The 27,020-nt window shown below is 37.3% G+C and overlaps 1 protein-coding gene across 7 annotated transcripts in view; it reads right to left on the minus strand.

Annotated features, from left to right (window-relative positions):
* Nucleotides 1-27,020, minus strand: part of EMB (embigin) — a 75,406-nt gene that overhangs the window by 32,322 nt on the left and 16,064 nt on the right. For 5 of the 7 annotated variants that reach the window (XM_065546239.2, XM_065546238.2, XM_005556866.5 and 2 more), the window contains 3 exons: nucleotides 11,374-11,560; nucleotides 11,051-11,139; nucleotides 161-288 (listed from right to left, as the gene is read on the minus strand). In XM_065546239.2, the coding sequence (XP_065402311.1) occupies nucleotides 161-288; nucleotides 11,051-11,139; nucleotides 11,374-11,560 (404 nt within the window). The remainder of the gene's footprint in view (nucleotides 1-160; nucleotides 289-11,050; nucleotides 11,140-11,373; nucleotides 11,561-27,020) is intronic. The other 2 variants (XM_073995123.1, XM_073995124.1) reach the window with 1 other exon arrangement.

Genomic DNA, 27,020 nt, shown 5'->3' on the forward strand with positions numbered 1-27,020 from the left:
AAAATTCCATTTGTCACTGCTCTTTCTTTACGAACATAAGCTAAAGAACAATATAACAAAAGTATAAATCATCTTAGGAATGTTGAGTCTGTTACAATCTTGTTATTAAATAAATGTTTTTTGTTTTTGTTGTTTTCTTCAAATCAAGGAACTATCTTACCTTTATACTCCCATTAGTACTGTACCAGGTCCAATTTAAAGGAAAACAATTTTGACATTTACATGTCAAGACAGTAGAATCCCCTACGTAAGAGATCAATGGCTTGTTTTTCCCATGAAGTTCAGGGACTGAGAATAAAATAGAGAAATGTATGTTACTGAAAGAGTTTAGGTAAAGGAAATGCATTAAATGTGCAGATACTGTCACCTTTCATTTTTTCATTACATTATTTTACATACTTTCAGTTAAATATAAATGAAACTAATTTATACTAGTTAGGGTGTAGTTAGCAGTAATAATAATAGTAGACAGATTCAATATAATTGTCTCCAATGTATAGAAATGGAAGGTCTTCTATTACTGAGCCTAACAACAAAAGTATTGTTCCTTTTTGGATAAGTTACATGTTTTGGATAAAAAAAGAGGCTTCACGTTTTCAAACCCCTGTTCTTTCTCCCCACTTACTAAGCTACCTTAGAGTAATTATTTTCTTCAAAGTTTTAACCTCAGGTAGCCTTTGAGTGAGAAGATAAAATTTCCAGGATAGGAAATCTTTAGTTGATACTAATTTATTAAAAGCCAGCAAAGAGTTAGAGAAGGTGGGAACAAGGAACAAAGGAAAATTGACAAAAAGAGAACAGTGTAAAACAGAAAATAAGATTTAAAAATGATTTCATGTGATTTTGTAAAAAATATATATACACTAATATCCATTATGATAAATTTCCTAGTCAAGGAAGTTTGAAGTAGATTCCATTAGAAACAGAATACAAATGAGCACTGAATTTAGAAAAAAAAATAAGTTTTAAGGATGTAAATAACTTGGTAAAGAATAGTAAAACGTAAGAGCATAAACAGTACAATGAAAAGCCTACATGGTGCAATCAGTTCCTTCTGATTGACCTAGAAGGATGCATTATAGAAGGTACACTTACATTGAAGATATAGACTCATCAACTAAGATTATTTTAATTTTTTTCTTTTACTTCTTCAAATTTTAGCAGGTTTTTGCTTTTTTTGGTTTTGTATGTCTGTGTGTGTGCCATATGCGTGTGTCTGTGTGTTTACTTTTTTCATTTATATGTTTAGTTTGCCAGTAGGGAAAGAATGGATGAAATCATGTCAACTAAAGACCTGCAGATAAGCAGAGATTGGAGCTTTGCTAAAATAGGGATTCTTTGCTGAAGTCACAAGGTTCCCTATAACCTGAAAGGAAGAGCAGCCACACTTCTTGACTTCCACGTGAAGAGGCACAAGATGCATTAGTGCATTACAAGGGCAACGACCTCTACGGCCCTGTTAGGCTCACCTTAAAACAAATGCTGCTTTGGAGTGCAGGCTTTGTATTAGACACTAAAGAGTTAAGGACACAGTTTCCTCTTTCTCAGGTTGTTTATCTCCCAGATATCCTATTTCTCAATCTCCACGTTTCTTTCTGGCAATTGAGTCATGCTTTAGCAGGAAAATATATGTTGAAATAGGTTCAAAATACCAAAATTTACCCACAGGCTAAAAATAAAATGTGGAAGAAAGGTAATTCTTGGGGAAAAAATCGGCAGAATATACTCTGTTTTTCAGTATTCCTCGAAGAGCCACCTGCTTGGGAAGCATACTGGAATCTGCAAGGGGCTTTTCAAGAAAGTTGAGTATTCTATGAGATTTGATGAGGAACATATGATTATGTTATTAAACCATCCCAACTAAATATTAAGATCAGGCTGTAAATTGCAGGAAACTGACAATGACTGAGTGACAACATGGAAAAGCTGAAACCAAAATTCTGTTTTCTTGCCATCTCTTCAGTTTTCTTGATTAACCCCTAGACTAACGACTAAAATACCATAAACCATGCTTTTGTTCTGCTATATATGGCTAATAACAGCAGTGTGGATTTAAATTACAAAATGCACTATGTTCAGGGAACATGACATTTGTTTGGACTATTCTGGGATTTGGGGCCATAGCTTATGTTTGGAAATATTTATTAATATAAGGACAGTGAGACAGTATTCGAATGTGCCCTGTTGACCTTTTAAGAGTTTGCATAAAGTAGGATGCATAAGAGTGCTGGGGATGGAATAAACCAGGTTTGAAGGTGGTGAAATTGCTGATTCACGCTAGTGTCTAGGAAGATGGGGTTTGGATATACCCAGTGAAAGTAACAGCTCTCTGGAGTTGTAAAATTGGAAACTATATTCGTATATTCATGAACTAGAATAAACTGGCCTAAATGTCATATTGGTTCAAAGACTTTTAGGTATCACCAAATTAAGAAAAAAGATTACTTCATGTAGTAAAAAAATGCTAACTATACTTCAACATTGGGATCCAGAGCTGAAGTCCCAGCTGATTCTATTATGCTACCTTTTCATACTTTGAATGTTTAGATACTTCCAGGGAAAGACATATAGTTGAGCTATGACAGGCTTCACTGCATTTGGTACTATCAAAATCTCATCATGACTTCCAAAAAGTTCTTGTTCTTTACCAATTATATTTCTGCATACTTTCTACTAAGAGACTGTAACACTGATAAATATTATGGAAGCTTTCAACAACCACTCAGAATATTTGACCCACTACTGAGAAACACTATAGACCATCACTCATCTTTCTCTTTCTTGGGTGGCAAGTAATCAGCAACATATTAGCAGTCACAAACTCCCAGTGTACACTTTTGCTGTCTCCTCTGTCCTGGCATCAACAGTGAAACACAAAGTCAGCAGGTTTTTGTGCACTGAGCTAATCATAATCTTGAGGGACGTTTACAACCTTGTAGTAGTAAATCAACCAGCACCCATAAAGACAGCAGCAGGGTCTTTGCTGATGAATTGTTCTGAAGACTCAGGCTCATGCACTATAGGTGGCTCATGTAGTCAATGGCAGAAAAATTTATCTTTAGCTCAATTTAAAATAGAGAATAAAACAGGCTTTTCGTCTACATGCAGTTGTAAGGCTTCTAAGAAAAGATAATTATTCTTCTTAGGAAAAAACATTAAGTAAACCATATGGAGAAATAATAGGACATTTATAAAAATATGTACCATTTTATAAGCCTTTCAGACCTATTAAATAACTATAATATGAATAATGTACAGATGTCTTTAAATACTACTCAAGTAAAATTATTTCTCTAAGCAATATTCAATTTAGATGAATTATAGAGAATTTTTATTTTACCAAGGAAGATTTGAAAGGACCCAATTTATTAATGTTATAAATATCTTCAAGATATAATACATACTTAAAAGTTACATTAATGTTAAATGGGCATTAAAATAAATTAGCTAACCTAAACTGCTTCAAGACAACTAGAAAACGAAAAAAAGTAAATATTCAGTGATTCTTTGCTTTCTATAAAGCCTTGATTTAAATCCTAGGCCTTGGGTCAACGTTGCTGACACCAGCCAAAATCAGCTTAGTTATGTCAAAACAGTTGGAGGATCAAGAGACCTTCCGTGTGAATACTTGCAATTCAACGTATTGGTATGTTGGAAAGTAAAATGCTTGTTAATCTTCACATTAGACACAAGAATGATCAATTCCACATAATAATTTAAGTAACCATCAAAACTAATGAGAAAAATGTGTTATCTTCAATAATGAAAGCAGGTATGACTAGTATATATTTCCAGAGCACAATGTCTTAGAAAAAAAAAAGGAAAACAGTGTTTAAAGTTGAGTATCTTGGGAGCACGTTAAGTCACAAGGTTCTGTGAGCATTTCCTCAGAATTTGTAAGCCTTCTTTACATATTTATTAAAAACTCAATAAAACATGTTCACTGAAATTTTGTGTGTTCAACATTATTTTAGCTCATTGGGAAGAAAAAGAAAGAAAGCAGAAAGAGAAAGGGAGGAAAAAAGGAAGGAAGGAGGAAGGAAGGGAGGGAAGGAAATGAACTCAAAAGGTGGGAGGGAAGAAAGGACAGAAAAAGACAGGGAAAGGAAAAGAGAGATAAGGAAAGAGGACGGGAAGGGAAGATGGGGCAGAGGAGGGAAAAATGAAACACAGAAGGAAAAGGAAACTGAAAGGAAATGTATACGGTGTTATCTAGTCCTTCACTAAGTTAAAGGCAAATGGAGGGGAAAAAGTTAAGAAAGAATATACATGACTAAAATAATCAAAGAATGATACTAGTTTCTGCTTTTGGAGAGATCAAGATATATAAATACAATAATTTATTATATTCACCACATTGGAACAATTACAAAGCCATAAAATTAAAATGACTCTGTGAGTGGAGAAGGGACACAGTGAGGGACACAGGAATGAACCACTAGATCACAACAATGGTGAAGCATGCTATTCTGCTATTGATGGAGCCTTCAGAATAGCATCCACATTCTGTCACAGCAGACAGTCAGGCTTTAGGAGTTTTAGGAAAAGTTACAACAATTTTCATGTTTCCTGGGAAATTAGTGCAAAGCAGAGTCCAAGGTAGTTAATATGGCAACAGATTGCATTTCCCAAATACCAGCACGATACTATGGTTCATTAATCACCACAAAATACTGGGTTTTTCATAATGATAATTATATAACTCAAACAATCAGTCTTTATTATGAGATTGAGACCTTCTTGAGTTTTGGTTTAATAATGGTAACAGTAAAATATTTTAATTTGTTTGTTTCCAAGGAAGAGAAATGTGTATGATATTCTGGGGCTTGTATATATCTTTAAACATCCTTACTTGCTGAGATAAAAAGTAGGCAACCTTTTATGCATCTCCATATTATTTTTCAAGTTTTATGGATCCTAAAATCCCATGTCAAGGGCACCCAAGATGGCCAAATAGGAACAGCTCCAGCCTCCAGCTCCCATTGTGAGCAACACAGAAGATGGGTGATTTCTGCATTTTCAACTGAGGTACCGGGTTCATCTCACTGGGGCATGTCCAACAGTCGGTGCTGATTAGTGGATGCAGCCCAACCAGGAAGAGCTGAAGCAGGGCGAGGAATTGCCTCGCCTGGGAAGTGCAAGGGGGAAGGAAATTCCTTTTCCTAGCCAAGGGAAACTGAGACACACAACACCTGGAAAATCGGGTAACTCCCACCCTACTACTGCGCTTTACCAGGGGTCTTAGCAAACGGCACACCAGGAGATTATAATCCACACCTGGCCCGGAGGGTTCCCATGCCCACGTAGCATCCCTCATTGCTAGCACAGCAGTCTGAGATCTAACTGCAAGGGGCAGTAAGGCTGGGGGAAGGGCGCCCGCCATTGCTGAGGCTTAAGCAGGTAAACAAAGCCTCCTGGAAGCATGAACTGGGAGGAGCCCACCACAGCTCAAGGAGGCCTGCCTGCCTCTGTAGACTCCAACTCTGGGGAGAGGGCATAGATAAACAGAAAGCAGCAGAAAGCTCTGCAGATATAATGTCCCTGTCTGACAACTTTGAAGAGAGCAGTGGTTCTCCCAACACGGAGGTTGAGATCTGAGAACAGACAGACTGCCTGCTCAAGTGGGTCCCTGACCCCTGAGCAGCGTAACTGGGAGACATCCCTCACTAGGTGAAGACCAACACCTCACACCTCACACAGCTGAGTACACCTCTGAGACAAAGTTTCCAGAGCAAGAATCAGATAGCAACACTTGCTGTTCAGCAATATTCTATCTTGTGCAGGCTCTGCTGCTGATACCCAGGCAAACAGGGTCTGGAGTCGACCTCAAGCAAACTCCAACAGACCTGCAGCTGAGGGTCCTAACTGTTAGAAGAAAAACTAACAAACAGAAAGGACACCCACACCAAAACCATCAGTACCACACCATCATCAAAGACCAAAGGCAGATAAAACCACAAAGATAGGGAAAAAACAGTGCAGAAAAGCTGGAAATTAAAAAATTCAGAGTGCATCTCCCCCTCCAAAGGAATGCAGCTCATCCCCAGCGATGGAACAAAGCTGGATGGAGAATGACTTTGACGAGTTGAGAGAAGAAGGCTTCAGTCGATCAAACTTCTCAGAGTTAAAGGAGGAACTATGTACCCAGGCCAAAGAAATTAAAAACCTTGAAAAAAGAATTGAAGAATGGATAACTAGAACAACCAATGCAGAGAAGTACATAAACGAACTGAAAGAGATGAAAACCATGACATGAGAACTACGTGACAAATGCACAAGCTTCAGTAACTGACTCGATCAACTGGAAGAAACAGTATCAGCGATTGAAGATCAAATGAATGAAATGAAGCGAGAAGACAAGTTTGGAGAAAAAAGAGTAAAAAGAAATGAACAAAGCCTCCAAGAAGTATGGGATTCTGTGAAAAGACCAAATCTACATCTGATTCGTGTGCCTGAAAGTGACAGAGAGAATGGAACCAAGTTGGAAAACACTCTGCAGGATATCATCCAGGAAAACTTCCCCAACCTAGCAAGGCAGGCCAACATTCAAACTCAGGAAATACAGAGAACACCACAAAGATACTCCTCGAGAAGAGCAACTCCAAGACACATAACTGTCAGATTCACCAAAGTTGAAATGAGGGAAAAAAATGTTAAGGGCAGCCAGAGGGAAAGGTCGGGTTACACACAAAGGAAAGCCCATCAGACTAACAGCAGATCTGTCGGCAGAAATTCTCCAAGCCAGAAGAGAGTGGGGGCCAATATTCAACATTCTTAAAGAAAAGAATTTTCAACCCAGAATTTCATATCCAGCCACACTAAGCTTCATAAGTGAAGGAGAAATAAAATCCTTTATAGACAAGCAAATGCTGAGAGATTTTGTCACCGCCAGGCCTGCTCTAAAAGAGATGCTGAAAGAAGCACTAAACATGGAAAGGAAAACCAGTACCAGCCATTGGAAAAACCATGCCAAAATGTAAAGACCATGGAGGCTACGAAGAAACTTCATCAACTAACGAGCAAAATAACCAGCTAATATCATAATGACAGGATCAAGTTCACACATACCAATATTAGCCTCAAATGTAAATGGACTAAATGGTCCAATTAAAAGACACAGACTGGCAAATTGGATAAAGAGCCAAGATCCATCAGTTTGCTATATTCAGGATACCCATCTCACATCCAGAGACATATATAGGCTCAAAATAAAGGGATGGAAGAAGATCTTCCAAGCACATGGAAAACAAAAAAAGTAGGGGTTGCAATCCTAGTCTCTGATAAAACAGGCTTTAAACCAACAAAGATCAAGAGACAAAGAAGACCATTAAATAATGGTAAAGGGATCAATTCAACAAGAAGAGCTAACTATCCTAACTATATATGCACCCAATACAGGAGCACCCAGATTCATAAAGCAAGTCCTTAGAGACTTACAAAGAGACTTAGACTCCCATACAATAATAATGGAGATTTCAACACCCCACTGTCAACATTAGACAGATCAACGAGACAGAAAGTTAACAAGGATATCCAGGAATTGAACTCAACCCTGCACCAAGCAGACCTAATAGACATCTACACACTCTCCACCAAAAACCAACAAAATATACATTCCACTCAGCACCACATCGTACTTATTCCAAAATTGACCACACAGTTGGAAGTAAAGCACTCCTCAGCAAATGTACAAGAACAGAAATTACAACAAACTGTCTCTCAGACCACAGTGCAATCAAACTAGAACTCAGGACTAAGACACTCAATCAAAACTGCTCAACTACATGGAAACTGAACAACCTACTCCTGAATGACTACTCGGTACATAACGAAATGAAGGCAGAAATAAAGATGTTCTTTGAAACCAATGAGAAAAAAGATACACCGCACCAGAATCTCTGGGACACATTTAAAGCAGTGTGTACAGGGAAACTTATAGCACTAAATGCCCACAAGGGAAAGCAGGAAAGATCTAACATTGACACCCTAACAGCACAATTAAAAGAACTAGAGAAGGAAGAGCAAACATTCAAAAGCAAGCAGAAGGCAAGAAATAACTAAGATCAGAGCAGAACTGAATGAGATAGAGACACAAAAAATCAATGAATCCAGGAGTTCGTTTTTTGAAAAGATCAACAAAATTGATAGACTGCTAGCAAGATTAATAAAGAAGAAAAGAGAGAAGAATCAAATAGACACAATAAAAAATGATAAAAGGGATATCACCACTGACCCCACAGAAATACAAACTACCATCAAAGAATACTATAAACGCCTCTAGGCAAATAAACTAGAAAACCTAGAAGAAATGGATAAATTCCTGGACACTTACACTCTCCCAAGACTAAACCAGGAAGAAGTTGAATCCCTGAATAGACCAATAGCAGGCTCTGAAATTGAGGCAATAATTAATAGCCTACCGACCAAAAAGAGTCCAGGACCAGATGGATTCACAGCCGAATTCTACCAGAGGTACAATGAGGAGCTGGTACCATTCCTTCTGAAACTATTGCAATCAATAGAAAAAGTGGGAATCCTCCTAACTCATTTTATGAGGCCAACATCATCCCGATACCAAAGCCTGGCAGAGACACAACAAAAAAAGAGAATTTTAGAGCAATATCCCTGATGATCATCGATGCAAAAATCCTCAATAAAATACTGGCAAACCGAATCCAGCAGCACATCAAAAAGCTTATCCACCATGATCAAGTGGGCTTCATCCCTGGGATGCAAGGCAGATCAACATACGCAAATAAATAAATGTAATCCAGCATATAAACAGAACCAAAGACAAAAACCACATGATTATCTCAATAGATGCAGAAAGGGCCTTTGACAAAACTCAACAGCCCTTCTTGCTAAAAACTCTCAATAAATTCGGTATTGATGGAACGTATCTCAAAATAATAAGAGCTATTTATGACAAACCCACAGCCAATATCATATTTAATGGGCAAAAACTGGAAGTATTCCCTTTGAAAACTGGCACAAGACAGGTATGCCCTCTCTCACCACTCCTATTCAACACAGTGTTGGAAGTTCTGGCTAGGGCAATCAGGTAAGAGAAAGAAATAAAGGGTATTCAATTAAGAAATGAATAAGTCAAATTGTCCCTGTTTGCAGATGACATGATTGTATATTTAGAAAACCCCATCATCTCAGCCCAAAATCTCCTTAAGCTGATAAGCAACTTCAGCAAAGTCTCAGGACACAAAATCAATGTGCAAAAATCACAAGCATCTTATACACCGATAAGAGTCAAACAGAGAGCCAAACCATGAATGAACTTCCATTCACAATTGCTTCAAAGAGAATAAAATACCTAGGAATCCAACTTACAAGGGATGTGAAGGACCTCTTCAAGGTGAACTACAAACCACTGCTCAGTGAAATAAAAGAGGACACGAACAAATGGAAGAACATACCATGCTCATGGATAGGAAGAATCAATATTGTGAAAATGGCCACATTGCCCAAGATAATTTATAGATTCAATGCCATCCCCATCAAGCTACCAATGACTTTCTTCACAGAATTGGAAACAAATGCTTTCAAGTTCATATGGGACCAAAAAAGAGCCCGCATTGCCAAGACAATCCTAAGCTAAAAGATCAAAGCTGGAGGCATCACGCTACCTAACTTCAAACTATACTACAAAGCTACAGTAACCAAAACAGCATGGTACTGGTCCAAAACGGAGATATAGACCAATGGAACAGAACAGAGCCCTCAAAATAATACCACACATCTGCAGCCATCTGATCTTTGACAAACCTGACAAAAACAAGAAATGGGGAAAGGATTCCCCATTTAATAAATGGTGCTGGGAAAATTGACTAGCCATAAGTAGAAAGCTGAAACTGGATCCTTTCCTTACTCCTTATACAAAAATTAATTCAAGATGGATTAGAGACTTAAATATTAGACCTAAAACCATAAAAACCCTAGAAGAAAACCTAGGTAATACCATTCAGGACATAGGCACGGGCAAGGACTTCATGTCTAAAACACCAAAAGCAACGGCAACAAAATCCAACACTGACAAATGGGATCTAATTAAAGTAAAGAGCTTCTGCACAGCAAAAGAAACTACCATCAGAGTGAACAGGCAACCTACAGAATGGGAGAAAATTTTTGCAATCTGCTCATCTGACTAAGGGCTAATAACCAGAACCTACAAAGAACTCAATCAAATTTACAAGAAAAAAACAAACAACCCCATCAAAAAGTGAGCAAAGTATTTGAACAGACACTTCTCAAAAGAAGACATTTATACAGCCAACAGACACATGAAAAAATGCTCATCATCACTCACCATCAGAGAAATGCAAATCAAAACCACAATTTCAAATCAAAACCATCATTCTCAGCAAATATCGCAAGAACAGAAAACCAAACACCGCATGTTCTCACTCATAGGTGGGAACTGAACAATGACAACACTTTGCCACAGGAAGGGGAGCATCACACACAGGGGCCTATTCTGGGGTAGGGGTAGGGGAGAGGGATAGCATTAGGAGATATACCTAATGTAAATGACGAGTTAATGGGTGCAGCACACTAAGACGGCATGTGTATACATATGTAACAAACCTGCACGTTGTGCACATGTACCCTAGAACTTAAAGTATAATAATAATAAAAAAAAATCCCATGTCATGGAGCTATGGATATAGAACATCCACCCACGCTCTCAGAGGCTGATACCACAATAACTTAGAAATGTGGAGGACTATTATAAAAACTATGAATTTAGAGGTGTAAATAAAGAAATTCATGTGACTCTCATAATTCACTCATAATGTGGTAGGCTATCCTTTTGAACTAAAACCTGTGCTTTAAGCTGAGGAACAGAAGCAGAAAGGAAATTGACTTGGGGATACAAGACCATTTTCAAGGTTACCTCTTGTGACTCTGGAAAGCATATGACTTACTTTCAGCTATATTATGTTTATTATTGTAAAAATAATTTTAAAATTACAGGATTGAGAAATCTAAGAACATAGTGCTGAAGTTATTAACTATTCCTCAAGCTATTAATACTGACCTTTGAAATTAAATGTTCCCCTTTGTTCCTTTTCCTCTCGAAAGAAACAAGAATAACTTCCCATTTGTTTGCTATTAATGATGGTGAACCTAAAGATAATTGAAGTTATTAATATAGGCTTAGTTCTCAAAACCTTCTTAATGAAAATGAAAAGACTTAGCCATTAATCAAAATTTTAAAATAGAAATAATTTTGTAAATATGCAAATTAGAATATTAGCATAACATTCAAGTGGCTGCAGAGGGAAGAATGCTCAGTCAGCAAAAATATTTAGAATTAAGCTACTTTTGGCAAACAAGGTAGGTTAAAATTTGTATACTCACCTGTATTGGGTATACAAGGTGCTTCCTGTTGCACTGACAAGATAATTATTCTCAAGTTGTTCACTGTCTTTTTTCCAAGTCACATTTACTGCATTCAAATCCCCAGATGTCGTGAACTGGCATGTGAGATTTACATTAGAAGGCCTTTCTAAAGTGATATTTTTTTCTACTGGCATACTAGAATGTTCTATTAGCACAAAAGAGGACAAAATGTGAAAGTTATATTCAGAGGAATCTAATATATAAAACCTTTTAAATTATTAACTGAAGTGTTTTATTGACAATTTCATTCATTTGAAGAATTATTCCTCTATCAACATAGTTGGTTCCCTTTCTTATTCCCTTTTATATGCACACCTAAAGAAATGTTTTGATCCAACATTAACACAATTTAAAAAAACCTAAAGCTGTGATAGTTATCTCCTTAAGCTCTGTAATAAGCAGAATATAGGGTACAGAGTACTCAATAACATGTGCTGTATGCTCTGACAGTGTAAAAACAGCACAACTGTAAATACAACACACTCATGGGTGAGAATGGAATGCCTGTTTCAATAATTTTGAGTAATCATGTTGTTGGTAGTTATTACGAGAATGTTTTTTGTATAACATGGATTTGAGTGATATATTATATTCTAACCATTCCTAGTCTTCTTAAGAACCTGTAGGGACTGGATATAGACATAGGTACAGGACAGAGAATTTAAATAAGCATCCTGTAGTTCTGAATTTGAACTGAATTTCAGTATCAGTATGAATTCATAAGGTGTTTATCTTTTTTTTGACTTTCAAAATAGATATCTTATTTATTTTGGATTGATCGATTGATTATCATAAGAACACTTAACATTAGACCTTCCCTCTTAGCAAATTTTTAAAACTTGTACCTAAAAAGTAGTCTGAAAGGTTCTCAATTTCTCTTCCCATCTATAGGTGGGAAGAGAAGGAGCTAACCCTTAGAGAAGCTTTAGGGAAGTTGAAGTGTTTATCTTAAAAGGAAAACAATACACACACACACCACACACACACACCACACACACACATACACACACACACACAGACATACACACACTGAAGGGGTCCAGAATATGCCAGGATAGCATACAAATTATTTTGAGCAGAAGGCATTTGAGTTCCTAAAATAGCTACTCTGACTAAAAGCAGAGAGCCTTTCAAAGCAACTCCAAAAAACCTCTATTGTCATAAATCCCCTCCCTAGGAGCAACAGGGACAATGGACTCTTATCACTGAAGATGAGAAGTCTTCACACCACACCTAAACAGACACTGTCACAAAACTATCATATCTTCCACCTGTTATCTAAAGGGCTCATTTATCTTTCCTAAAACTCATTTGTTTTTCCATAAAAGGCCTTTCTCCTCCTCTTCTTACCCTACAAAGATGGTATATAAGCCCCTACTTTTAACTGCCCCTTTGAGCTACATGTTTTTCTAACTTTTGTCCACATGTGATTAAGTATGTTTTTTGTTCTGCTAATCTATCTTTTGTCAGTTTAATTCACTGAGCCTGAAATTATATAGAAAAAATTTCTCCTTGACAGTTTGGCAAGGAATACGGAATGGTTAGGACTCCCCACCCTTCCACTCCAACCCCATTTCCAAAGCCTGAGATTTCAGGACCTCTGACCCAGCAGGTAAGTACGAGCTCTTTTTTTTTTTCACCAGTATCCAATCTGGGATACTGGTTAAAAATAAAATAAAATAAAATAAGGGGTACACTAGAACAAGAGCAGTAAGAGCCTCTACTTGTCTTTTCTTTCTTCAGTTTAACCCTCAGGTTCCCAACCACTAACTCTCCGATAATACATACACACACACACACACACACACACACACACACACACACTTACGGAAAATATAAAAAAGCTTACTTTAATTTTGAACAGTGGCAAATAAAGAAAAAATGTTCAGGCCGGGCTCGGTGGCTCAAGCCTGTAATCCCAGCACTTTGGGAGGCCGAGACGGGCGGATCACGAGGTCAGGAGATAGAGACCATCCTGGCTAACCCGGTGAAACCCCGTCTCTACTAAAAAATACAAAAAAACTAGCCGGGCGACGTGGCGGGCGCCTGTAGTCTCAGCTACTCCGGAGGCTGAGGCGGGAAAATGGCGTAAACCCGGGAGGCGGAGCTTGCAGTGAGCTGAGATCTGGCCACTGCACTCCAGCCTGGGCGACAGAGCGAGACTCCGTCTCAAAAAAAAAAAGAAAAAAAAAAGAAAAAAAAACATTCAGCATGTACCTTGTTTGTCCTACACTAACTGTATCACTGGCTAACCAAACAGTAGAGAAAGTCAATGTTCTCTTTATAGAAAAATTCCAGCAAATGAATAAAAAAGAAATCATACAAATATACCATAATGATGATGCAATCCCTAGTAAATCATGAATCTAGGCATTTTGCATCAACTGGGGCAATAATTTCAAAAACAGAATTATGTCTCTCTTGAGGAAGAATACCCCACTACCTAGGATACGGTCTTGTCAGAAAAGGTGCTGAGGAGGTTCTTCAAACTGGTTAAGTCTCTGGATTCAATTCTCAGTTTACAGGAAATATGGATTATGGAAGAACACATTAACCTACATTTCATGAAAGTAATCAACAAAATCCAGATTCTGCGAAAATTCTACAAAATAAATGATCTGTTTTTTTTCTTTTTCTGTCTTTTTTGTTTGTTTGCTTGAGATGGAGTTTCGTTCTTGTTGCCCAGGCTGGAGTGCAATGGTGCTGTCTTGGCTCACTGCAAGCTCCACCTCCCGGATTCAAGAGATTCTCCTGCCTCAGCCTCCCAAGTAGCTGGGATTACAGGCACCCGCCACCAAGCCTGGCTAATTTTTTTGCATTTTTAGTAGAGATGGGGTTTCACCATGTTGGTCATGCTAGTCTTGAACTCCTGACCTCACGTGATCTGCCTGCCTCAGCTTCCCAAAGTGCTAAGATCACAGGCATGAGCCACCGCACCCAGCCTGGTTTTTTCAACACACAAATTTTAAAAGGGAGAGAGATGTCTTTGTATTGGACGTCAGGTGCTATGTTTCGGGCACCTGAAGATTATAAGATACTCAAAAAATTCCATTAAAAGAAAAGCAAAACTGAACTGTAATATTTAGGGATGCATACCTGGGTAATAAAACAATATAGAAAAACAAGAAAGTAACTGCATAAAAATCAGAATAGTGGTAATTACTCTTAAGGGGAAGAGAAAGAGTTGTGTTTGGAAGACGGTAGTGCATCATACAAACAAATTTCTCAAGCTCTTCTCATTCTCAACAATGGTATAGTATGATTAAATGGACTATGCAGAGCCAAATGTAGAAAGAAAAATAATACAACTCAAATAAAATGGTCAGGTGCAGTGGTTCATGCCTGTAATCCCAGTAATTTGGGAGGCTGAGGTGTGTGGGATTGCTTGAGCACAGGCGTTCTAGACCAGCCTGGGCAACATGGTGAGACCTCATCTCTGGAAAAAAAAAAAAAAAAATGAAAAAATTAGCCAGGCTTCATAGTGCATGTCTTTGGTCCCATCTAGTCGTAGGCAGAGGTGGGAGGATATTTTGAGCCCAAGAGTTGAGGCTGCAGTGAGCTAAGGTGGCACCACTGCACTCCAGGCAGGATGATAAAGCAGGGACCTGTCTCACAAAAAAAAAAAAAAAAAAATCTATCACTTTTAATTACATTTGAAACTTTACGAAATGCGTCCATAAGCAAAGACCAGGTACAAGGTTTGCAGATAGTGAAGTACAGCTCGTGCGAAGCACTTTGTGAGCACATGCTTGAAATAACTGCTTGTATGACTGCAAACTGCTGAATTGAATTTAATGCTCAAAAAGAAAAATAACATTTGATGTCTCTAGAATACATATATTGCCAGAGATTACCTTATTCCTTGCAGTTCCCCTTACTGTGCTCTATTTCACTATCCTAGTATATTTTAAACATTTTGCTAGCCACACCAAATTATTCCAACTACCTTTCAATTGTTGGTGCCCATCAGGATTTTGCTCTCTGGTCTCTTTACTTCTCAGTTTGGCACTCCTTTGTTGGATTCAACTATTAACCATAATGCTCTTTACTTGCAAAATTAGAACCTCCACTGAAGTCTTTTTTTTTATTTTATAGCTCCAGCTGTCTATGGAGCATCTAAATCTGGATATCCCATGGGAAGTTCAAACTCCAAATATCCAAGAGAGATCCATTAATATTCCCTTGTGCTGACCTATAACACTGAATCACATGCAGTAGCATTTAGTTGATTCTACTGCTAAAATGTCAAACAAATTTGTCCAGTTTTATCCAACCCTCCTATTATTGGCCTTCATTATCTTTCACCAAGACAAGGCAAATTACCTAATTTCTCTTGGCCAGCTTCTCTTGCTCCAGCCAAAATTGTCCTTTGGTTGGAGCAATTTGAGCAAAACTCAAATTGTTTAACTGCCTTGATTCTATACCTCGCATTTGCAAATCAAAGTATTTTTGTATTGGACATCCATTTCCTTATTTGTAAGGCAGGATAATACATATTTCATGAGATTGTAGAAAGTTCTATCATAAGAAATGCAACAGTAATATAATATAGCAATTAATAAATGCCCATTTACTTCTTCTCACCATTATCTCACTGGGGAATATTATAAAAACTATCATATATGGTGCTAAGGGTTATATGTTGATTAAATCATTTAATCTTCACAACAGCTTTATGAGGTAAGTATCACTGTTACCATTCCAACTTTAGAAATGAGGCAAACAGGCTGCCTGTCTTGTCTAAGATCACACATCAAGACAAAGGCAACACTGAATCTTAGATTTAGGTATGCCTGAGTCCAGATTGTGATAACCAACAGACTATACCAACTCTCAAACATATTAAATTCTCATTACAATGGAATTAACTTCATTACCTTCAAACTGTTGAACCAAGATTTTAAATAAAAGAAAATATTAATAGAAGATTAAAGAAATGTACAGTGTAGCTATATATCAATGTGAATGTGATGATAAATGAACAGTGCAATCAAAATATTTTTAAAATACACATTTTCAACTAAACACAGTTTTATATAACTTAAAATGCAATGCAGCTTTTCTTATTGGTAGGCCATCCTCCAAGCCCTAATCCTTGTCTCACTGTTCCCTATAATACTTTGCAGGTGCTTCTGCAGTTTGCTGTGCTTCTGCAGTTTGTTTTCCTCCCTGTCAAGAAATCACAGCATCAAAAATATGCAAAAAGCTCTACCTTTTTACATATTTTGTGGTTAGCCAACAAACTAATATGAGCTCAGTCGACAATGTTTCAACTTCCTTAATACTGCACAACTGCAATGCATTTTTGCCGCTTTAGAGTGCTGCAAAAACATTTATGACATCTGCATTTCTAAAACCATAGCAATTTGTTTCTGAAACATATTTTTAAGACTGTTCTTAAAACCATATAGTAATTTATACCTGTCTAAAAAATTTCTTATTTTCATAGATAACATTTGCAGTCTTCAGAGAAATGACATTTAGATTTTCTTGGGTCTATTCAGGACCCAATCTTTTAAACCATTTCACTACAAATAAAAGTCTGCTTTGTTATTTATTAAGAAAAAGAAAATATGGAAGAAGCCAATTAAAATTTATTGCATAGGATAGTGTTTCCAAACATGCTTTAAAGGCAGAAACTCTTACTAAAAACAATTAAGTGAACTGTGATATATACAACAGATTAGATGGGACAACTCTGATAGAAGCCAAGATAGAAAACACAGAGCCCCATCAGCCTGACTTTTCATTATTCATAATGAGGTAGGAGGTGGAATGTGACTCTGGACCAGACTGAAGACTGACAGAAACAAGGAAGAGACCTCGAAAGCTCCTCTCCACAAGACACACCCACCAGCACCATGACAGTTTACCATTGCCATGGCTACACCCAGAAGTTACCATCCCTTTCCATGGCAATGACCCAGAAGTTACCTCCTGTTTTCTAGAAATTTCTGAATAGCCTGCCCCTGAATTTGCACATAATTAAAAGTGGTATAATCATGGCTGCAGAACTGCCCCTGAGCTGCTATTCATGACACACTGCCCAGGGTGTACCCCTGCTCCGAAGGAGAAGTCACAGAGCTGTAACACCCCTGCCTCAATAAAGCCGCTTTTTTCTACCATCAGCTCACTCTTTAATTCTTTCCTGAGCCAACCTTCTCCGGCTAAACCCCAGTGTTGGGATTCACCTGCCCTGTAACAATTTCACCATAAAAGTCAATAAGGCTTCATGATGCAACCCAAAATGTCTATTAAACATCCAGAATCCTTACAGAAACAGAAGGCCACACTAACATGAGGCCAACAACCCTACATAAAAATGATACAATGGGGCCGGGCGCGGTGGCTCAAGCCTGTAATCCCAGCACTTTGGGAGGCTGAGGCGGGTGGATCACGAGGTCAGGAGATCGAGACCATCCTGGCTAACCCGCTGAAACCCCGTCTCTACTAAAAAATACAAAAAACTAGCCAGGCGAGGTGGCGGGCGCCTGTAGTCCCAGCTACTCGGGAGGCAGAGGCAGGAGAATGGCGTAAACCCGGGAGGCGGAGCTTGCAGTGAGCTGAGATCCAGCCACTGCACTCCAGCCTGGGCGACAGAGCAAGACTCCGTCTCAAAAAAAAAAAAAAAAGATACAATGGATCTTATTTTTATCATTAATGTTGTGCGTCTTAAACATATGGAGTTAACTTATAATTCCTCTGAATAAGAATAAAATTCTCAAAGTTTATATCCAAAATTTATAAAACATAATACCATTCCCTTGATTCTTATAATTTCACCACTCTCCCAAATTAAGTCTCATATTGATTGAAGAATCATGACAGTTTATTAAGTGATCCTATCAACAAGTTATTTACATGCCATCTGATTAGTGCCATACCAATGTGACACAACCTAAAACACATGTGCTTCCTGAATCCCATAAACTTACAATGTGAAATCACCAATGTGCACAGAGAAGCCTGAAATTACATAAACCCAACTTGAGTAAAATGTAGTACACATATACTTTGATACACTTTTTTATATCTATATAAAATCTCCAAGTACTCCCTGGAGACTCCCTCAAGACCTGTGAACTATGTGGCTGGCGTTTATGAGCTGAGCCTATTTTCAAACTTTTAGATTTTTCTTTTTACACAGATATCCTCAAAAGAAAGAGAAACACCAGAAAATGTGAATGGCTTCTACACAAATGAAGCCAGGTTTTCCAAAATAATTCATCAAAGATTTAAAATTATCTAAGAGGAGATGCTAGTTGAATTTTACTAAACAAAGCTTCTATTAGTCACTGTTTTCCTCCACTTCAATTAGTAACAGAAATTAAGGCATGTAATGGTTATTTCTCTACTTTCTAAACTGATTTAATGTCATTTCAAAGAAAAGCAAAAACAATTCTACTTGAATTCCAGAATTGCATGTCTCTTGTTTCAACAATGTAGTACTTAATTTGAGACAATAACAATGGGTAATAATCCAATAATTAAATATATTTTTCTACAACATAGAGAACAACACTGCAACTATTGTTTACATCCGTTACAGGAAAACTATAGTAAATGGTTACATTGTTCTAGTAACCAAATACATTTGTTGCCACTGTTTCCAAATAATTAACAGGAAGTTCATCCAACACTATAGTGAGGGCTATTGATCATATTTTTGGACAACCAGAATCCGAACACCCTTCCCATCAGTGTAAAGTTCGGTGACAGGCAAAGTACTCACTCACTGTGGAAACCTAAGAACAGGTATTTCTTCTCTCTGCCCAGCTGAGCACTAGGGTTTGGCCACTTTAATTATAACCTCCTACTCAGGGTTTTAAAGTTAGAGGGAGGGAGTTAAGGACCTAGGCAGAACTGAGAAATTAATTACAATAGCAATGGCAAGTGTCTAGCAGTGATTGTGCCTCATTATTCCTTCAATCATTCATTTAACACTTATTTACTGAACACCTACCACGTGCTTTTCATGTATCCACTCGTTCAACAATTTTACTAAAAATATATTACGTGCCTTTATTCTAGGCCCTAGTATCAAGAGTCCAGTACCAGCAGAAATATCTCAAGCAGACTCTTCCAGTAATCCTTGCTGTCTGTCATCCTGAGGTCCCCGGCATTGCCAGAACTTGATTTCCAGTTTTCTCATCAATTCTGCTAGCCAACATCCTTTATTCAACAAATTATTTCCTGCTTAACTGGCTATAGACTGTTTCTGGGCTTGAGATCATTAACCTAATCCATATATACCTATCAAGATTTATACTAGATACTTCATTTATGCACTCCTTCCATTTGATTAAAATTTCATAGCACTGATGTCACTTGATAGCTCACAAATATCTAGAACATATGATAATATTTGGTCTCCAGAATAAATTCTACAAAGTGGTAATCATAGTACCAGTTCAGTACATCTGAAAGGCAATACCTGAGGTTACATAGGGGATAAGATCCAGGCTGAGGTAGCAGTCCAGGACTCAGAACAGTCAGTCCTTGGCCCTGTATGCTCCCCTCCATGTCCAGTCCTGCCCTTTTGTTCTTGGAGCTATAAATCACACTTTAGTATTTTTTCCATCTCTTCTACATTTACAAATCAAAATCATCTCAAGCCATAACAACTTGCCTCCGATCTTTACTTCTAATTTCTGCCTTCTCTACCCTGATAAAAAGCTTTCATTTATTTTGAAACATTTTTCACATATCCACTTCAATATAATGGAAGAAAGGAACAGCAAATGACAATGTCATATCATTTGATTCCCTGGTACAAGAACCATTTAAATTTTGAAATGGATTATTCTAACGGATTTCAAAATTATTTTAGTAGCAGAATTATTTCAGAAATAAATCAGAGGAAAACTTAAGCAGAACCCCCCCGCCCCACCACACACACACACACAGATAACTGTATAAAACTGACAAAAAAATGTTGCTACAATTAGTGAAGACTGGAGAAGGTATGGAAAGCATTCAAGATTGGCTTCTTCATCCCTTCTTCTTCTTTACCCATCATGGTTACACCTCAAGGAACAAAGGATTTAAAAGTGACACATGCACACGTATATTCATTGCAGCACTATTCACAATAGCAAAGAAGTAGAATTAACCCAAATGCCCATCAACAACAGACTGGATAAAGAAAATGTGGATTTAAAAGTGACACATGCACACATATGTTCATTGCAGCACTATTCACAATAGCAAAGACATAGAATTAACCCAAATGACCATCAATGATTGACTGGATAAAGAAAATGTGGTGCATATACACCATGGAATACTATGCAGCCATAAAAAAGGAACAAAATCATGTCCTTTGCAGGGCATGGATGAAGCTGGAAGCCATTATCCTCAGCAAACTAACACAGGAACAGAAAACCAACCACCACATGTTCTCACTTACAAGTGGGAGCTGAACCATAAGAACACATGGACACAGGGAGGGGAACAACACACACTAGGGCCTGTTGAGGGAGGGCAGGGGGTGCAGAGCATTAGGGAAAAGAGCTAATGCATGCTGAGCTTACTGCCTAAGTGATGGATTGACAGGTGCAGCAAACTACCATGGCACACATTTACCTACGTAACAAACCTGCACATCCTCCACATGTACCCCAGAATCTAAAAAATAAAATACAATAAAAGTAACCGGATTTCAGCAAAGGAGAGGTAAACACAAGCCTCAGTACACCCCAGATCAAGATAAGGGGTCATAAATACCTAATGTAAACTGAAAGCATGGCCCGCTACCTTGGTAATGAATTTGTCCAAACTGCAAGTGTTTACACCCTGACACCAGTCCTTGAGATTAAGTCTTATAACAATGGTTTATGTTTCATGGTATCAACTTCTATGGTGCTAACCATGCAGACACTCAGAGAGTCAGTACATACATTTTGTACACACCCCAAGTGACTGTCTCAGGTCACATGCCTCCTTTGCAGAAAGGGCTCCTCTAACCTTACAACACTGCTAACAACAGACTCTCTCTATCACACTTCCTTTATATATTTTCTAGCATTTGGCACCATCTGGTTTCACCTTTCATATTAATTTGTTTACTTACTTATTCATTGCCTCTCCCACTGAAACATATACTGTATGACATGGGGGGAGGAGGGCAGAAAGGGAAGTCTGTCATGTTCACCACTGTAAACCAGGCTTTCAATAAATTTTTGTTGAAGTGTTGTAGCTCCTGGAATATCGTATTTAAAAAACGAATCACTTCTTTAGACAGATAACGCACCTTGCCTTAGACTGAAGGTTCAAGCATATTAAAATTCTGCCCCATGATTTATATGAGGAATTCTAGGCAGAAAGTACTTTAGAGGATATGCAAGAAATGCATAAGAAGTTCTTGTCTCACACAGTTGACTCATCCATTGGCCAAAACAAATTTGTTTAGTACTTTTATATGCTATATGTGATACAGAGGTGATTTAAAAAATTATTAATCTAGCAGGGGACATATAAGTCAAGCATAAATAACTACAATTAAGTTTAACTGCAACAGATACTCTAAATCAAATGAGATCTAAATCACAGATGGCAATACAACAGTATAAAACATTAATTTTCCCCAAAATAAATCTACAGAGTCAGTGGAGAATCAGCCAAATTCCAAAAGTGCTTTTTACGGAACCCAATTTAGAGAAGTGCATGTGAAAGAATGAAAATCCAAGAAAGAAAATCTGGTTTTTTAAAAGAACAGACATAAAAAGATATAATGTTTTAAAAAATAATACTAACATGTTAATGATGTGATAAAATACCAATAAATCAATGAAATAAAACAGGCAAAACTTTTCAAACTGCAAGTCAAAATCCATTAGTGGATCAGGAAATCAATTTCATAGTTATCACCAGATTTGTTTTTTAATGGATTGGAGTAAAAGAGAAATTATCAGAGCATAACAAACCTATTAGGTGTAAGTGTTATTTGATGAATATTTTGTTTCATATGTGTGTGAAAATGCAGTTGGTGCATTAGGTTACAAAGTAAAATGTACTTCTTACTTTGGGAAGCACTTTAATCACTTTGTAAAAAGAACAGAGTTTGGGAACTGAAATATGATTAGAGTACTATTTCAAAGCTATCAGGAAAAAGAGAACTATTCAGTTAAAAGCATTGAGACGCTGGCTAACAGTACAAAATAATAACCACAAAATTAGTTCCTTCTGACATACAAAACATAAAACTGTATTACAAATGGGTTAAAAAGTGAAAAGTGGAAAAGTATGCAAATAATAGCAGGAAACACATAATGAAACTTCTTCACAATTAAAAAACACCACATAAAACTTTAAAGACAAGTGGGAAAAAATATTTGCAACTTCTATAAAAAGTAAAAATTCAGTAACCAAAATTTACGCCTACCTCATTGTTTTGAATCATTTAAATTAATTCAAAACATAAAATATAAGCCTACTATGTGGGTCGGGGGAAGGGGCCAACTGTCAAGATGTTTTGAAGGGCAATCTGGAAGTATATGATAAAATAAAGATATACATAATTTCTCACTGAGCAATTCTACTTTGTGATAGTTTTTATAGAGAAAACATTCACAATTATGCCCAGAGAGATATATGTAGTGTGTCCCTTAATACATGGTTTTTAGCAAAAATATATTAGCCAACTAGGGTCCATTAGGAAAAAAACTTGGTAGTAAGCTGGTGTATTTATACTGTGCATACAAGTTAAAAAAAAAAAAAAAGCTAGATTCATATGCAATATGACTAGATCTCCAAAAACTAATGTTGAATGACAAAAATCAATTTTCAGAACAATATATAAGGACTAATACCACTAAAACTAAAGAATACAAACAATACTACATAGTTTTTATAGATGCACACATACACACACACCCACACTCAGCATGGGAAAGAAACACATTGAACAGAGTTTACCATTGGAAAAGAGGAGAGAGAACAGAGATAGAAATGGCGGTAATTCAATGAGACTTGAACCTCATCAGTCAAGTTTTTTATTTCACCTCCTGAAGTTCTATTTGGACATTTTTCAAACCTGCTTTATCTTTTTAAAAAACAGTATAATATTCATTCTCATGTTTTTAATATTTCTTTTATTTCTCTACCTAGTATTTCTATAATCTGAAGCTCTAGAATGTCTAATCCTACCTCTCCTTAGCTCTGTTAGGGACTGTGTGTTTGTTTTTTATATTTTTGTTTTGTAATATGTTGAGACATGTAACAGTAGGGATTATGTCACCAGGATGGACAACACATTCCTCCATAGAGGTTTTTAATTGCTTCCCTGTGGAAGTACTACCTGGCAGGGTCATTTTTGTGTTATTTCTCAGCTGGGAGGCTCCTGTACAGTATAATGCAAGTAATGTAAATTTGCAATTTAAACTGTGTTGAGGACACGCCCATGTCTTTAAATAATAAGGGAAATCTTTGGGGGTTTGGAGGTTTCTTGTTTTAAAATTATTTTTATCCATATTATTTTTAGTTAGCAGATAACACTGGAAATCTTTTGGTTTAAATGCCTAACAAAACCTTAAAAGAAAGAAGTCAACTTGTCATCTTGTGCTGTTTGCTGATTTTCTTCCCTAAATCAAACCTTTCCCTACATTTACAGCCTAGGAATGATAGCTTTCTGCAGGTTTTCAGGTCCAGCTTTCCTCCTTGCATGAACTCAAGGCCTTGTTTTTTATATTTTTGTAGCTCTTAAAACTCAAGTATCTTGGCAACAAACACAGGAAACCTAACACAATATTCAGTTAACGGGCTTCATGCCCTGATCACCAATTTTGATCAGTAGAAACTTCTTTACTTCTGTGTAGATAGCCATATATTTAAAAGAATGTTTAGGTGTGGCAGGAGGGTTTTCAGATTCTCTAATTTACTCTAATGCTGAAAATAATGTTTTAATATTTTCAAAACGGAACTCATTTTTACTTACACAATTAAAAATTAACAAAAATACAGTAAATACATATCAGAGAAGCAGGATCATATGTGCTTCTCTGCTATGTGCTTTATTGAAGATGGGCTCTTGGCTCCATTCTTAAAGAGAGGAAGGATTTGAACACCAGTAGGAGGGAAGGAAGAGACAGGTCCCACTTATAGAGTGTGAGGTCCTGTGCCTGTGATTCAGCACCATCATCTAACTTTATGGTGAGATTCTTTACTAAATGTTAATCACAATATTATTAAATCATGTGTATTCCCACAATAAAGGGATGGGAAACATGTGCAGGGCTCTCATTTTTAACATGTAGAACGGTGGGGGTAATTTTCAAATGGGGAAAATTTTGTCCCCCAGGGAATGTTTGGCAGTATCTGGAGACATATCCAGCTGTCATAACTTAGCAGGTGCTACTCACATCTAGTGGGCAATGGCTAGGAATGCTGTTAAACAGCCTACAATTCTGCAAACAACCTCCAACAACCAAGAATCATCCAGCCCCAAACATCAATACCTCTGTTAATAAAAACCAAAACAAAAACAAACAAGCACCTGATATAGAACAAAAGTTGATCACAGCCACTGCCACTTGTGTTGCTATGGGTAGATCCCTCTTCCATCTTTGCTTTCCCTGACTCTCTACGAATGTTAGGTCTCAATTTTTTTCTCTGTACATCAACAGTCTACATATCAGGTTTGATGAGTGCCTTTGAAAAATATTATAACATTTGCAGCACTGGAGTCATCCTAGGATCCTTTCTGCAATGAAGTATTTTCACTTATTTTCTTCTTTTCAATCTTATCAATCACCTGCCCCTAGAATCTGGGTGGTCCTAACCTAGACCTCTTGCTGGCCTAGATTTAGACTATGTGGTTGTCTTTCCTTATCTTGACTAATCTTCCCGAATCTTACATTGTGCCTTAATTTGCACATCTGCACCTCTAATGTCTGCTTATATTACCTCCTTGGCTCACAAGGACTTTGTGGGACAGCTGCTCACATCTCAACATGTAAATAAAATGTGCCACTGGGTCATCACAGGCGAGCTGATTCCAACGTTAACAAGTTGGTCAAGGTAACTGTCAGCTGTTTATTTTTATTTCAATGTCTTCCATTAAATTATAACACATGGATTGAGAAACTAAACACTAACATGCAGAGAGGAAAAAAGCAAAAATAAAAATATATGGTGGTAATACAAACAATATAATGAATTCCAAATACTATGGACATTCAAAAATTAAGTACAGTGATATAAAAATAGTCCATTATGAAAAGCTCTGTTTTAAAACCCCTGAGAGCAGAAAAAAATACTTTTAGTTTCAGTCAATTACTTTCACAAATTTAAGATTAAGCAAGTGCAATTTCTTTTTTTCTGGGGGGCAGGGGAGATGGACTCTTGTTCTGTCACCCAGGCTGGAGTGCAGTGGCGCAATCTCAGCTCACTGCAACCTCCGCCTCCCAGGTTCAAGTGATTCTCCTGCCTCAGCCTCCCAGGTAGAAGGGAATACAGGTGCCTGCCACCACACTTGGCTAATTTTTGTATTTTTGGTAGAGACAGGGTTTCGCTATGTTGGCCAGGCTGGTCTCGAACTCCTGACCTCTGGTGATCGCCTGCCTGGGCCTCCCAAAGTGCTGGGATTGCAGGCAGCAAATGCAACTTATAAAGCAATAGCTTTATTACTAAATAAACCTAGAAATAGCAATAAATCTAGAAAATAGCTTTATTTTCGTAGTTTACTACATCATTTCAAAACTAATGTCATTCTTCTTAAAATAAATATAATTGATTTAATAATGCTGTTAAAAGAAACAAGTAACTGGGCATTAAGAAAGGCTGCAAAGCATAATGGTTAACAGCACAGACTGGGCACCAAGCTGCCTGCATTTAAAACTGTAAGCTCCAGCTCAGGAACTGTGATCCTGGTCAGTTCACTTCATCTCTTTGTGCCTCTCTTTCCTCACCTGCAAATTACAAATAATAACAGTACCCAACTGATTGAGCTGTTATAAGAATTAAGTTATTTAGAAATACAAACATGGTACATAGTCAACATCATGAGTTTGTTAAGTAAATAATTAGCAATATTTTAAAAATATTAAAATAAGTAAACAACTAAGCTTTTATGAATCAAAGGCCATGTTTTCATTCTCCCAGACAGAAGAATCCATATGTTTTCCAGTCTCAAGAATCTTTGGATAAGTATATATGTAAAGAGCCAGACCAAAGTCCAAAATTTACAATTAACATATTGTATTTGAATCTCTCTACAAGAAACATTTTATCCTAACAGAGAGGTTAACTTCAACAATGGCCAGAGGGAAAAAGAAAATAATAAGTAACAACATAGAAATGTCGTAACTATTGTTTATAGACAAACACGAATAATAAAATCAATATTGATACATATCAAACAACATTATGAAAATATGAAAACACTCCATTTACAAATAGTAAGTTAAAAATCTTAACAACAGGGCCGGGCACGGTGGTTCAAGCCTGTAATCCCAGCACTTTGGGAGGCCGAGACGGGCGGATCACGAGGTCAGGAGATCAAGACCATCCTGGCTAACACGGTGAAACCCCGTCTCTACTAAAAATACAAGAAAATTAGCCGGGCGAGGTGGCGGGCGCCTGTAGTCCCAGCTACTCGGGAGGCTGAG

The sequence above is a fragment of the Macaca fascicularis genome, chromosome 6 (assembly GCF_037993035.2).
Source record: "Macaca fascicularis isolate 582-1 chromosome 6, T2T-MFA8v1.1".
Lineage (NCBI taxonomy): Eukaryota > Metazoa > Chordata > Mammalia > Primates > Cercopithecidae > Macaca > Macaca fascicularis.